The following is a 13,298-nucleotide window of genomic DNA, read 5'->3' on the forward strand; positions in this document are numbered from 1 at the left end:
CAATAATCTTTGTGATGACAGATGCTCGGTTTCCATGTTTGCCCTCTTCAAACATATCTAGCAGACTGTCTTCAAATGAGATTTTTGTTATCTTCTCTTGACATAGGTATAAGTGGCATGTATGAACTTTGCAGGTCTTGAACGTTTATTGTAAGGACGTGCTGTGTGTCTCAGGCTCTGCTTGAGTTAAACTTTCATCTACAAACATTCATTTTTAGGCAATTTTTACAAAAAAATTACGCTTTGATGCACAATTGTGGGTTGTGGGACAACTGCTGGGTGTCATATTCACAATGAGCCTGGTGTGTACTTAAAGACATTTTCTTATTTTAGATTAATATTCATGGTTTTATTTATTTCAAAAGTGTGGCAATCGTCCTGAAACCCTAACACCATGTCATTTTTCGGTCGAACATTATGTGCTGATTAATTTCTTAATATATCTTTATCGTGGCCGGAGCTTTCTTTTCCTGAGAGATAGCTCCAAATTCTCTGCTTGTCAAGCTGCAAGTTCAGAGCTCAGTGGGCATTCCCTGTGAAGTTGCTCTCTCCCACCGCCTCCTTTCTCTCAATGCTTGTGCATATGTCTTCTTCCTCTCACACTTAGGGTATGTGCACACACACTAATTACGTCCGTAATTGACGGACGTATTTCGGCCGCAAGTACCGGACCGAACACAGTGCAGGGAGCCGGGCTCCTAGCATCATACTTATGTACGATGCTAGGAGTCCCTGCCTCTCCGTGGAACTACTGTCCCGTACTGAAAACATGATTACAGTACGGGACAGTTGTCCTGCAGAGAGGCAGGGACTCCTAGCATCGTACATAACTATGATGCTAGGAGCCCGGCTCCCTGCACTGTGTTCGGTCCGGTACTTGCGGCCGAAATACGTCCCTCAATTACGGACGTAATTAGTGTGTGTGCACATACCCTTACAGCTGTGCAACTTGTGATGTTTGAATGCAGAAAATGCAGCTCAGTAATCGGTGAAATATAACATGCTGTGTGTGAATAACACTGACCAGAGGTGGCTCTACAGAGCTCAGGCAGAGGTTAGGAAGGAGCAGTGGAGAAACACATACAGTGAAGGAAATAAGTATTTGATCCCTTGCTGATTTTGTAAGTTTGCCCACTGTCAAAGACATGAACAGTCTAGAATTTTTAGGCTAGGTTCATTTTACCAGTGAGAGATAGATTATATAAAAAAAAAAGAAAATCACATTGTCAAAATTATATATATTTATTTGCATTGTGCACAGAGAAATAAGTATTTGATCCCTTTGGCAAACAAGACTTAATACTTGGTGGCAAAACCCTTGTTGGCAAGCACAGCAGTCAGACATTTTTAGTAGTTGATGATGAGGTTTGCACACATGTTAGATGGAATTTTGGCCCATTCCTCTTTGCAGATCATCTGTAAATCATTAAGATTTCGAGGCTGTCGCTTGGCAACTCGGATCCTCAGCTCCCTCCATAAGTTTTCGATGGGATTAAGGTCTGGAGACTGGCTAGGCCACTCCATGACCTTAATGTGCTTCTTTTTGAGCCACTCCTTTGTTGCCTTGGCTGTATGTTTCGGGTCATTGTCGTGCTGGAAGACCCAGCCACGAGCCATTTTTAATGTCCTGGTGGAGGGAAGGAGGTTGTCACTCAGGATTTGACGGTACATGGCTCCATCCATTCTCCCATTGATGCGGTGAAGTAGTCCTGTGCCCTTAGCAGAGAAACACCCCCAAAACATAATGTTTCCACCTCCATGCTTGACAGTGGGGACGGTCTTCTTTGGGTAATAGGCAGCATTTCTCTTCCTCCAAACACGGCGAGTTGAGTTAATGCCAAAGAGCTAAATTTTAGTCTCATCTGACCACAGCACCTTCTCCCAATCACTCTCAGAATCATCCAGATGTTCATTTGCAAACTTCAGACGGGCCTGTACATGTGCCTTCTTGAGCAGGGGGACCTTGCGGGCACTGCAGGATTTTAATCCATTACGGCGTAATGTGTTACCAATGGTTTTCTTGGTGACTGTGGTCCCAGCTGCCTTGAGATCATTAACAAGTTCCCCCCGTGTAGTTTTCTACTGAGCTCTCACCTTCCTCAGGATCAAGGATACCCCACGAGGTGAGATTTTGCATGGAGCCCCAGATCAATGTCGATTGACAGTCATTTTGTATGTCTTCCATTTTCTTACTATTGCACCAACAGTTGTCTCCTTCTCACCCAGCGTCTTACTTATGGTTTTGTAGCCCATTCCAGCCTTGTGCAGGTCTATGATCTTGTCCCTGACATCCTTAGAAAGCTCTTTGGTCTTGCCCATGTTGTAGAGGTTAGAGTCAGACTGATTAATTGAGTCTGTGGACAGGAGTCTTTTATACAGGTGACCATGTAAGAGCTGTCTTTAATGCAGGCACCAAGTTGATTTGGAGCGTGTAACTGGTCTGGAGGAGGCTGAACTCTTAATGGTTGGTAGGGGAACAAATACTTATTTCTCTGTGCACAATGCAAATAAATATATATAATTTTGACAATGCGATTTTCTTTTTTTTTTTTAATATAATCTATCTCTCACTGGTAAAATTAACCTAGCCTAAAAATTCTAGACTCTTCATGACTTTGACATTGGGCAAACTTACAAAATCAGCAAGGGATCAAATACTTATTTCCTTCACTGTAACTGCGGGATCAGACTACACACAGGATTTGTCTGTAGTCTATAACCAGCAGCATATGCCTTAACCTAGTGCACATTGGTCTACGTAAGAGCTGTATACACTAAACAATAAAATGACCAAATAAAACTACACCACACAGGAGAGCTGACAAGTCCTCTATACTACACCAGGGAGGAGAGCTGAGAGGTCCTCTATACTACACCAGGGAGGAGAACTGAGAGGTCCTCTATACTACACCACACAGGAGAGCTGACAGCTCCTCTATACTACACCACACAGGAGAGCTGACAGCTCCTCTATACACCACCACACAGGAGAGCTGACAGCTCCTCTATACTACACCACACAGGAGAGCTGACAGCTCCTCTATACTACACCACACAGGAGAGCTGACAGCTCCTCTATACTACACCACACAGGAGAGCTGACAGCTCCTCTATACACCACCACACAGGAGAGCTGACAGCTCCTCTATACTACACCACACAGGAGAGCTGACAGCTCCTTTATACTACACCACACAGGAGAACTGACAGCTCCTCTATACTACACCACACAGGAGAGCTGACAGATCCTCTATACTACACCACACAGGAGAGCTGACAGCTCCTCTATACTACACCACACAGGAGAACTGACAGATCCTCTATACTACACCACACAGGAGAGCTGACAGATCCTCTATACTACACCACACAGGAGAACTGACAGCTCCTCTATACTATACCACACAGGAGAACTGACAGCTCCTCTATACTACACCACACAGGAGAGCTGACAGATCCTCTATACTACACCACACAGGAGAGCTGACAGATTCTCTATACTAAACCACACCGGAGAGCTGACCGCTCCTCTATACTACACCACACAGGAGAGCTGACAGATCCTCTATACTACACCACACAGGAGAACTGACAAATCCTCTATACTACACCACACAGGATAGCTGACAGCTCCTCTATACTACACCACACAGAAGAGCTGACAGCTCCTCTATACTACACCGCACAGGAGAGCTGACAGATCCTCTATACTACACCATACAGGAGAGCTGACAGATCCCCTATACTACACCACACAGGAGAGCTTACAGATCCTCTATACTACACCACACAGGAGAACTGACAGCTCCTCTATACTACACCACACAGGAGAGCTGACAGATCCTCTATACTACACCACACAGGAGAGCTGACAGATTCTCTATACTAAACCACACCGGAGAGCTGACCGCTCCTCTATACTACACCACACAGGAGAGCTGACAGATCCTCTATACTACACCACACAGGAGAACTGACAAATCCTCTATACTACACCACACAGGATAGCTGACAGCTCCTCTATACTACACCACACAGAAGAGCTGACAGCTCCTCTATACTACACCGCACAGGAGAGCTGACATCTCCTCTATACTACACCACACAGGAGAGCTGACAGATCCTCTATACTACACCACACAGGAGAGCTGACAGATCCTCTATACTACACCACACACGAGAGCTGACAGATCCTCTATACTACACCATACAGGAGAGCTGACAGATCCCCTATACTACACCACACAGGAGAGCTTACAGATCCTCTATACTACACCACACAGGAGAGCTGACATCTCCTCTATACTACACCACACAGGAGAACTGACAGATCCTCTGTACTACACCACACAGGAGAGCTGACAGATCCTCTATACTACACCACACAGGAGAGCTGACATCTCCTCTATACTACACCACACAGGAGAGCTGACAGATCCTCTGTACTACACCACACAGGAGAGCTGACAGACCCTCTATACTACACCACACAGGAGAACTGACAGATCCTCTATACTACACCACACAGGAGAGCTGACAGATCATCTATACTACACCACACAGGAGAACTGACAGCTCCTCTATACTACACCACACAGGAGAGCTGACAGATCCTCTATACTACACCACACAGGATAGCTGACAGCTCCTCTATACTATACCACACAGGAGAACTGACAGCTCCTCTATACTACACCACACAGGAGAGCTGACAGCTCCTCTATACTACACCACACAGAAGAGCTGACAGCTCCTCTATACTACACCGCACAGGAGAGCTGACATGTCCCCTATACTACACCACACAGGAGAGCTGATATATCCTCTATACTACACCACACAGGAGAGCTGACAGCTCCTCTATTCTACACCACACAGGAGAGCTGACAGCTCCTCTATACTACACCACACAGGAGAGCTGACAGATCCTCTATACTACACCACACAGGAGAACTGACAGCTCCTCTATACTACACCACACAGGAAAGCTGACAGATCCTCTATACTACACCACACAGAAGAGCTGACAGCTCCTCTATACTACACCGCACAGGAGAGCTGACAGATCCTCTATACTACACCATACAGGAGAGCTGACAGATCCCCTATACTACACCACACAGGAGAGCTTACAGATCCTCTATACTACACCACACAGGAGAACTGACAGCTCCTCTATACTACACCACACAGGAGAGCTGACAGATCCTCTATACTACACCACACAGGAGAGCTGACAGATTCTCTATACTAAACCACACCGGAGAGCTGACCGCTCCTCTATACTACACCACACAGGAGAGCTGACAGATCCTCTATACTACACCACACAGGAGAACTGACAAATCCTCTACACTACACCACACAGGAGAGCTGACAGGTCCTCTTTAAGAAGACCTTTATCAAAACAAGGACAAGTCTTATAACAAGGATATTTGTACAGTCATACTTTTTATTCTTTTCAGGTGTTTTGTATTCTGCCCTCCCAATCGAAAGACAATTACGACTCCATAAAGAAGTATCTCAGCTTGGAGCAGCCGGTTCCAAGCCAATGTGTGCAGAACCGTACTTTGAACAAGCAGAACATGCTACTGAGTGTCGCTAATAAAATCGCCATGCAGATCATCTGTAAAACCGGAGGAGAATTGTGGGCAGTGGAGATTCCTGTGAGTTTCTAACCTTCCATTGAGACAGCATTAGAATTACTATAACTAAATGCCAGTTTTGTTCTTTCAGCTAAAGTCTCTTATGGTGATTGGGATCGATGTTAACAAAGACGCCATCAATAAATCTCAGTCAGTTGTGGGTTTTGTGGCGAGTACAAATTCTAGACTAACCAAGTAAGTATGCGTACTGAATATATCTATTTAGATCCATTAATTGGAGCATCTCCTTTATCCAGTGACCATCATTATGCATATTGATCCCCCAAACATCTGCCGAGTCATATTATTTGGTTGCTAGGGATGTGCTGCACTGTAATGTCCTTAGCAACCAGTTCATCTCAATTTAATCAGGTCTTCAGCTCAAGGAAGTCTTGCCACTGAACTATGGACAGATAAGGAACAAAGAGGCTTACTGGGGGTATAATAGGGCATGTGGTCCATGACGCAAGTGCTACAAGTTTTAATGTTTTTAAAGAGCGAGGACTTGTTTGTACCCCTTACATTTCTTACCCAGGGAATTAATGTGTAAAAAATGGCAGCTATTTGTATATCTTGTAACTGTGTCAATGAAGGTTTTTATGAAAGTAAACAACTACCTCCAAACCCTCAACTGTGACTGCAGTTATTTCCAATGCTCCTCTTTCCCAATGTCACACTCACACGGCTCCAGGAAGCTGATATATGAGCAGTAGAGATGAGCGAATTTGCCGAAATAGGATTTGTGGCCGATTCTATCTAATTGGCTGTCCAAGTCGATTCGGTCCGACTAAATTTTCAGCGAATCACATGACCCCCGATTGCACTGTCTGACTCTCTTATGTCTTCTAGGACTGCAAGTTCTATACAGTCCTAGAAGACATCAGAGAGTCAAGAGTACAGTTGAGGCACTTGCGATTCCACCCCTAAAATAAATAAAAACATACTCTTCTCCCCTGGTCTCCTGTAGCGACGCCTCCCTGCTGACCTCCTGAGATGACTTAGTTTTGTCTTATGTGACCGCTGCTGGGACGCATCCCTGGCGTCCTTCTGGGATGACATTGTTTCATCTCATGGACAGCTGCAGCCTGTGATTGGATGCAACGGTCACATGGGACAAAACAACGCCATCTCAGGAGGCCGCCATGTACGTGTCGCTATGGGAGACCAGGTGAGTATGGTATTTTTTTTAATCTCCCATCTTCCCCTAAATTTAGGATTTTGTAGAATCTGAAACTTATAGGAAATTCGTACCAAATTTGATTAGTTTAGCATTGATTCACTCATCTCTAATGAGAAGCTGTTTTGGGGGGGATCGTTATACCATTAAACTTCTTTAGCTGTCTGTCTGTGACGTGAAGGAAACATTGTGGGACATTTATTAAAACTGTTGCAAAGAAAAGTGAGAACTTGCGCAAATCAACCAGGCAGATTCCCCTGCGGGGAAATGTAGTATTACATGGTGGCCATTCAGATGATTGGCTGTCCATGTAATTCCAGGACGGCTCAAGTCCACCAAAGAACGACCAGTTTTGGGTTAAAGGTTGGTTCTCAGCAGAAAATGCCCTTGATGACATCCATATACCCTAAGGCTGGATTCACACGAGAATGTTCGGTCCGTAAAGGACGAAACGTATTTCGGCCGCAAATCCCGGACCGAACACAGTGCAGGGAGCCGGGCTCCTAGCATCATAGTTATGTACGACGCTAGGAGTCCCTGTCTCGCTGCAGGACAACTGTCCCGTACTGTAATCATTTTTTCAGTACGGGACAGTAGTTCCACGGAGAGGCAGGGACTCCTAACGTCGTACATAACTATGATGCTAGGAGCCCGGCTCCCTGCAGTGTGTTCGGTCCGGGATTTGCGGCCGAAATACGTTTCGTCCTTTACGGACCGAACATTCTCGTGTGAATCCGGCCTAATAGGACATATCGACAGGAGTTGTCTTCATGAGACAAATCCTCAGGATACGCCATCAATAACATGCTTGAGAAAGGTCCTGCTGGACAGAAACGTTGCATTTGTGGGTACACAAAATTCCTATTTTTGGATGTGCTGCCTTGTTCCTTGAAAATTGTTTTATCCTCCGGATAGGCCATCAATAGTTGATGGGTCGGGGTCCGACTTTCGGGACCCCGCAAATCAGCTGTTTTGAAGGGGGTGCAGTGCTCGTACGTATGTAGCGGGGATTCACAGTATTGCCCATTCACTGCAACTTGAGAAGAAGGCTGCAATACCTGTGAATTGTTGCTACAGGCGTATCGACTAATTCACAGTGAGCAAATAGAAACGAAGGTGAAGCAGCGCTCGTATGAACGCTGCACCCCCTTCAAGATAGCTCATCGGCGGGGGGTCCCGGGAGTCGGACCCCAACCCATCAGCTATTGATGGCCTATCCTGAGGATAAAACAACTTTTTAACTTAGCACTGCAGAACTTTTCTTATTTTACATTTTAGTAGGTAACAGAATATCAATTTTGCCAGATAGTTGTTTTCTATACTTTAGGCCATTTAATATCCTAGATTATTCTGGTGCTCACTTAGAAAATGACGTTTGTGAAATTTCCGCTTTGCCGATGTTTTCTCTTTTATATTTTTCTTTTTTCAGGTGGTTTTCGCAGTGTATCATTCAGAAAACATCAACCGATTTTGCTGATTGCTTGAAAGTGTGCATGAAAGGTAATTTAGCCGCCAGGCACGGAGCTGCGAGGATTGGCAGATCGCTCTCCCTGTGTATTAATCAGTCTTGGAATATCAGACAGCAAAATAGGCAGCGAAAACATGTTTACAATTAATCTGCATAATGTTTTCTGCGCGCAGAGACTTCTACAGGCACAAACCGATATTTCTACTATAGGTAAATTCCTGCAGGATGAAGCTGAATATTAAACTAACCCAACACTAAAACCGATGGTTGCAGTTTGATTTTAAAGAAGCAGTTCTAGGAAATGTTCCCAAATCGACTTGATGGTCGTCTTTTTTTAAAGTATGTTTTGGCGCAACTACTCCCAAATTAGTAACTGTAGAGTACAATTCAAAGGAATGCAACAGGACGGGGTCCCAAGGCTGTGAAAGCGTGAAAACAAATGCCCTCGTCTAGTGTAGTAACTTATTAACATACGTTTTGGTTTGGTTTTTTGTGTTTTTTTACACACTGTTTTTATTGCTGTAAATAGGGATAAAAAATACAACCAATAGGACATGCTGCATGATTAAAAAAAAAATTATCCTCTTCTTGTTTTGTGTCATATTGCATTCGAAAGAGACGTGAGAAACATAGTTCTCCTATATGTATCCCTAGAAAAATGCCGTTCCCCACCTTTCTTCTCACTAACCTCTGATCAGACTTGTCTTTGGCTGTAATGCAATGGCAGATCATCATTGGGCAGTTGCCCGGGGCCCGAGGCTCCCGGGGGGCCCATGGCTGCCCCAAGTACAATGCGTTTTTGCCGCAAATTGCGGCAAAAATCGTGACAAATCGGCATTGTGCATGTCCTGTAAAGGACCTGCAGACAAAAAGTGTCAAAGTGAGAAAGGTCCTATTGGATTGAAACGTTGCACATTTGGGTGAATAAATTCCTCCTTTTTTTTGGATTTGCTGTCTCGTCTCTCTATTTGGACTGCAGACATAAAAGTCACATGACTTTATGTCTGCAGTTCTTGTTACTGATTAGAGACCTGCTGGTCACATGACCGCAGGTCCTACAACAGCAGCAAGAGAGAACACCGTGAGGTGATGTGAGCTGCTAGGTAAGTATACGGGGATCATGGATTTGCTTAAGAGGTCTGGGGTCTGTATATTTAGGGGGTCTGTAAATTTAGGGGGTCTGGTCTTGGGTCTGTATTTAGAGGTCCGGTCTGGGGTCTGTATTTTGGAGGCCTGGAGTCTGGTCTGGGGTCTGTATATTTAGGGGGTCTGCTCTGGGCTCTGTATTAGTTTATGGGGGTCTGTATTTAGGGGGTCTGGTCTGGGTTCTGTATTAGTTGAGTCAGGTATGGGGTCTGTATTAGTTTATGGGGTCTGTATTTGGGGTGCCTGGTCTGGGGTATTTATTCGTTTAGCGAATCAGGTATGGGGTCTGTATTAGTTTATGGGGTCTGTATTTAGGGGGCCTGGTTTGGGGTCAGTATTAGTTTAGGCGTGTTACCATTCCCATTGTCAGGAGGATGTATCCCTACACAGTCTGATACTGTCAGCGATGGTTGGAGACTGTCAGTATGTAGCCCTTTGAAAAGAGGATTTGTAACACCCATTTGTCAATGCTCGCACAAAATGTGGTGCTCACTATAGACACAGCAGAGCGGCGGTGGGGAAGGGGGGCCCAAGTTTGTGGAACAGCCCAGGGCCTATGGTCTACTTAATCCGCCACCGCTGTAAAGCAACTGGCTGCAGCAAGAGCTGTCCCCTCTGCTCTGGCTTCAATAGAAGACACGGCACACGAAGTCCTGCCCCTTCAGACATTGTCAGATGAAAATGGAAGAGATCAGGAGTGAAGTTAACCCCTGCGTTCTCTACAAGATTTCTACTAGACTTTTTTTGTTTTAGGAGCTGCAGAAAATCCTGCAAAGTGACCAGTATTGTCGGCAAGTGTTCCGTCTTCTTTACTTTTATTAGCCACTTCTAGGTTTAGTATTCTTTTAAAGCATCTCTGTTAGGTCTCCTATCTAAAGCAGAGCATAGTATAGAGAGGGAGAGCTTGGGGACATGTAGTTTTCTATGACTTTAATTCAGTATTTTCATCTAAACAGCTGTACTCTGCTTGCAGACTCCTAAAGAAAGCCTGAGAGTCCTGCTTCCCCCGCCCACACACAGTGATTGGCAGCTATATATATATATATATATAAGTCATAGAAGAAAACCTGTCACTCACTCTGTGGACAAGGAGAGCAGGACTCTCTCTATAATTGGACGGGGGAAACAGGACTCACATACTTTCTTCTATAAGTGGGCGGTGCTGCCTGGACTCATAAAGAAAGCCTGAGAGTCCTGCTTCCCCCGCCCACACACAGTGATTGGCAGCTATATATATAAGTCATAAAAGAAAACCTGTCAATCACTCTGTGGACAGGGAGAGCAGGACTCTCTCTATAATTGGACGGAGGAAACAGGACTCACATACTTCTATAAGTGGGTGGTGCTGCCTGGACTCATAAAGAAAGCCTGTGAGTTCTGCTGTCCCCACCCACACACAGTGATTGACAGCTTTTCCAGTATGGATGTATGTGTATATATTTAGACCTATCAATCACTGTGTGTGGGCGGGGGAAGCAGGACTCTCAGGCTTTCTACAAGTGGGCGGGCAAAGCAGGACTCAGGCTTTCTGTAAGTGGGTGGGGGAAGCAGGACTCACAGGCTCCTCTATATGGGTCCTGGCAGCAGTTAAACAGCTTTACAGGAAAATATTGAATCAAATAGAGAACTTTATATCCCTAAGCTCAGCAAGCGTCTCTTTCAATTTAAATATAGTATGGTTGTGCGCTTACTGTAGGAACCTGACACTAAAGAATAGTCAGTAGGAAGGTGAAGTAATACAGTATTCTTCTATTTAGTGACAATTCCTATGTGTACACACAGCTAACAGCATTGGATGTCATGAGCGATATACATTGATAACGGCACTCCGTGCCACTCAGGCATCTAATGAAAAGTAGCTGGACTTTTATGAGCACTGGCAGAGAGCTATTATCTGAGGATGAAGATAAGAAGTGGAAAATATAATACCTTCTCAAGGACTCTGTATCCCGGCTCTTAATAGAGAACGCTCGCTGATAAGGCTTTGTGGCTCTATTTACTCAACATTTTCTCCCCCTGACCGTAATGGACAATATGTAAAATGGAAACATGGAAAATAAACTGATGTAAAAATATTGTCCCAGAGTGATGTTCTGCAGACACCTGCCGATCAAGAAAAAAGCCCAGCAGATTGTGGCTTTTGCCCGTAGCTCCTCCTATATCGCATCGCGCTCGCCTGCTCGCCCACAAATAACGTGCTTTGCCATGGTGGATACATTTCTAGATAAGTTTGTGTAATTTATAGAAACCAAAGGGATAAGTTGTGACGGCAGATTGGAATTGCAATGAATTGTTAGTTCTTTGCATTGACCTTATATATATTTATACATATTCATAGGATCACTTCTAAAGGTATGTTCACACGTGGTGGATTTGTGCCACTTTTTTCCTGGTATTTTTGTAAAATTGACAGCAAAATATTTTTGAAAACAAAAATATTTAAAAACTTTATTCTAGAGAATCATCATGAAAGACCACAGGTCCTATTTATTAATCTTGCTCCTAACCTTTGAACCCTCCCCAGTTATCCTTTTTAGGCTATGTTCACACGGAGTATTTTGCCGAGTTTTTTGACGCGGAAACCGCGTCGCAAAACTCGGCAAAAACGGCCCGAGAACGCTTCCCATTGATTTCAATGGGAGGCGTCGGCGTCTTTTTCCTGCGAGCAGTAAAACTCCCTCGCGTGAAAAAGAAGCGACATGCCCTATCTTCGGGCGCTTCCGCCTCTGACCTCCCATTGACTTCAATGGGAGGCAGAGAAAGCGTATTTCGCGCTGTTTTATGCCCGCGGCGCTCAATGGCCGCGGGCGAAAAACTGCGCGAAAATCGGCGTGCAGGGAGAGGAATATCTGCCTCAAAGTTCCAAACGGAATTTTGAGGCAGATATTCCTCCCCCAAAATACTCCGTGTGAACATAGCCTTACAGTGTGGAGCCCAAAACTGCAACTCATAGTCAAGATGAGACCATAACAAGTGATTTGTAAAGTTTAACCTCTCTTTTTATGCACTATAAAAATCTGCTTTTGCAATGAATGCATACATTTCTAGGAAGAATAACAGAGGAACGGCACACCGTAGCATTTATAGAAAATATGTTCCAGAATTGTTATTTCATGGGGAATGCACATATATAGTAAAACAGACACGTCCGGGGAGTTGACAGGTCCGCTTTTAGGCTATGTTCACATCTTCGTTAGTTTATTCGTTATTTTGCTTATTTTGACAGGAAAATAATAACAACAACAACAAAAACTGAAGTGCCGAACCCTATTGACTTTAACCCCTTCCCGCCGCAGCAATTTTTCCGATTTTTTTTTTTTCCTCCCCGCTTTCCAAGAGCCATAACGTTTTTATTTTTCCGTCAATAGAGTGGTGTGAGGGCTTTTTTTTTTCGGGAGGACTTGTAGTTTCTATTGGTAGCATTTAAAGTACCATATCACGTACTGGGAAACTGGAAAAAAAACTTTGCGGGCTGAAATTGGAAAAAATGCGATTCCTCAATTGTTTTTTGGGTTTTGTTTTTATGGCTTCCACCGTGCGGTAAAAACGACAACTTAATTTTATTCTGTGGCTCAATACGATTCCGGTGATACCAAATTTATATAGGTTTTATTAAATTTATGTTCTTTTAAAGAAAAAAAACTGTGAAAAAATCTTTTTTATTTCGCTACATACTGAGAGCCATAACTTTTTTATTTTTTCATCGATTGAGCGGTGTGAGGGCTTATTTGTTGCGGGACGAGCTGTTGTTTTTATTTTTTTTACGGCGTTCACCGGGTGCGTTAAATAATGCTATATTTTAATAGTTTAGACTTTTACGGACCAATTTTGTTAACTTTTTTGTATTGTCTACATTACTTTA

At 44.1% G+C, this 13,298-nt stretch overlaps 1 protein-coding gene across 2 annotated transcripts in view; it reads left to right on the top strand.

Annotated features, from left to right (window-relative positions):
• Positions 1-13,298, top strand: part of PIWIL4 (piwi like RNA-mediated gene silencing 4) — a 174,026-nt gene that overhangs the window by 145,892 nt on the left and 14,836 nt on the right. For both annotated transcript variants that reach the window (XM_075851489.1, XM_075851491.1), the window contains 3 exons: positions 5,466-5,666; positions 5,737-5,840; positions 8,252-8,322. In XM_075851489.1, coding sequence (XP_075707604.1) covers positions 5,466-5,666; positions 5,737-5,840; positions 8,252-8,322 — 376 coding nt within the window. The remainder of the gene's footprint in view (positions 1-5,465; positions 5,667-5,736; positions 5,841-8,251; positions 8,323-13,298) is intronic.

The sequence above is a fragment of the Rhinoderma darwinii genome, chromosome 2 (assembly GCF_050947455.1).
Source record: "Rhinoderma darwinii isolate aRhiDar2 chromosome 2, aRhiDar2.hap1, whole genome shotgun sequence".
NCBI classification, from domain to species: Eukaryota; Metazoa; Chordata; class Amphibia; order Anura; family Rhinodermatidae; genus Rhinoderma; species Rhinoderma darwinii.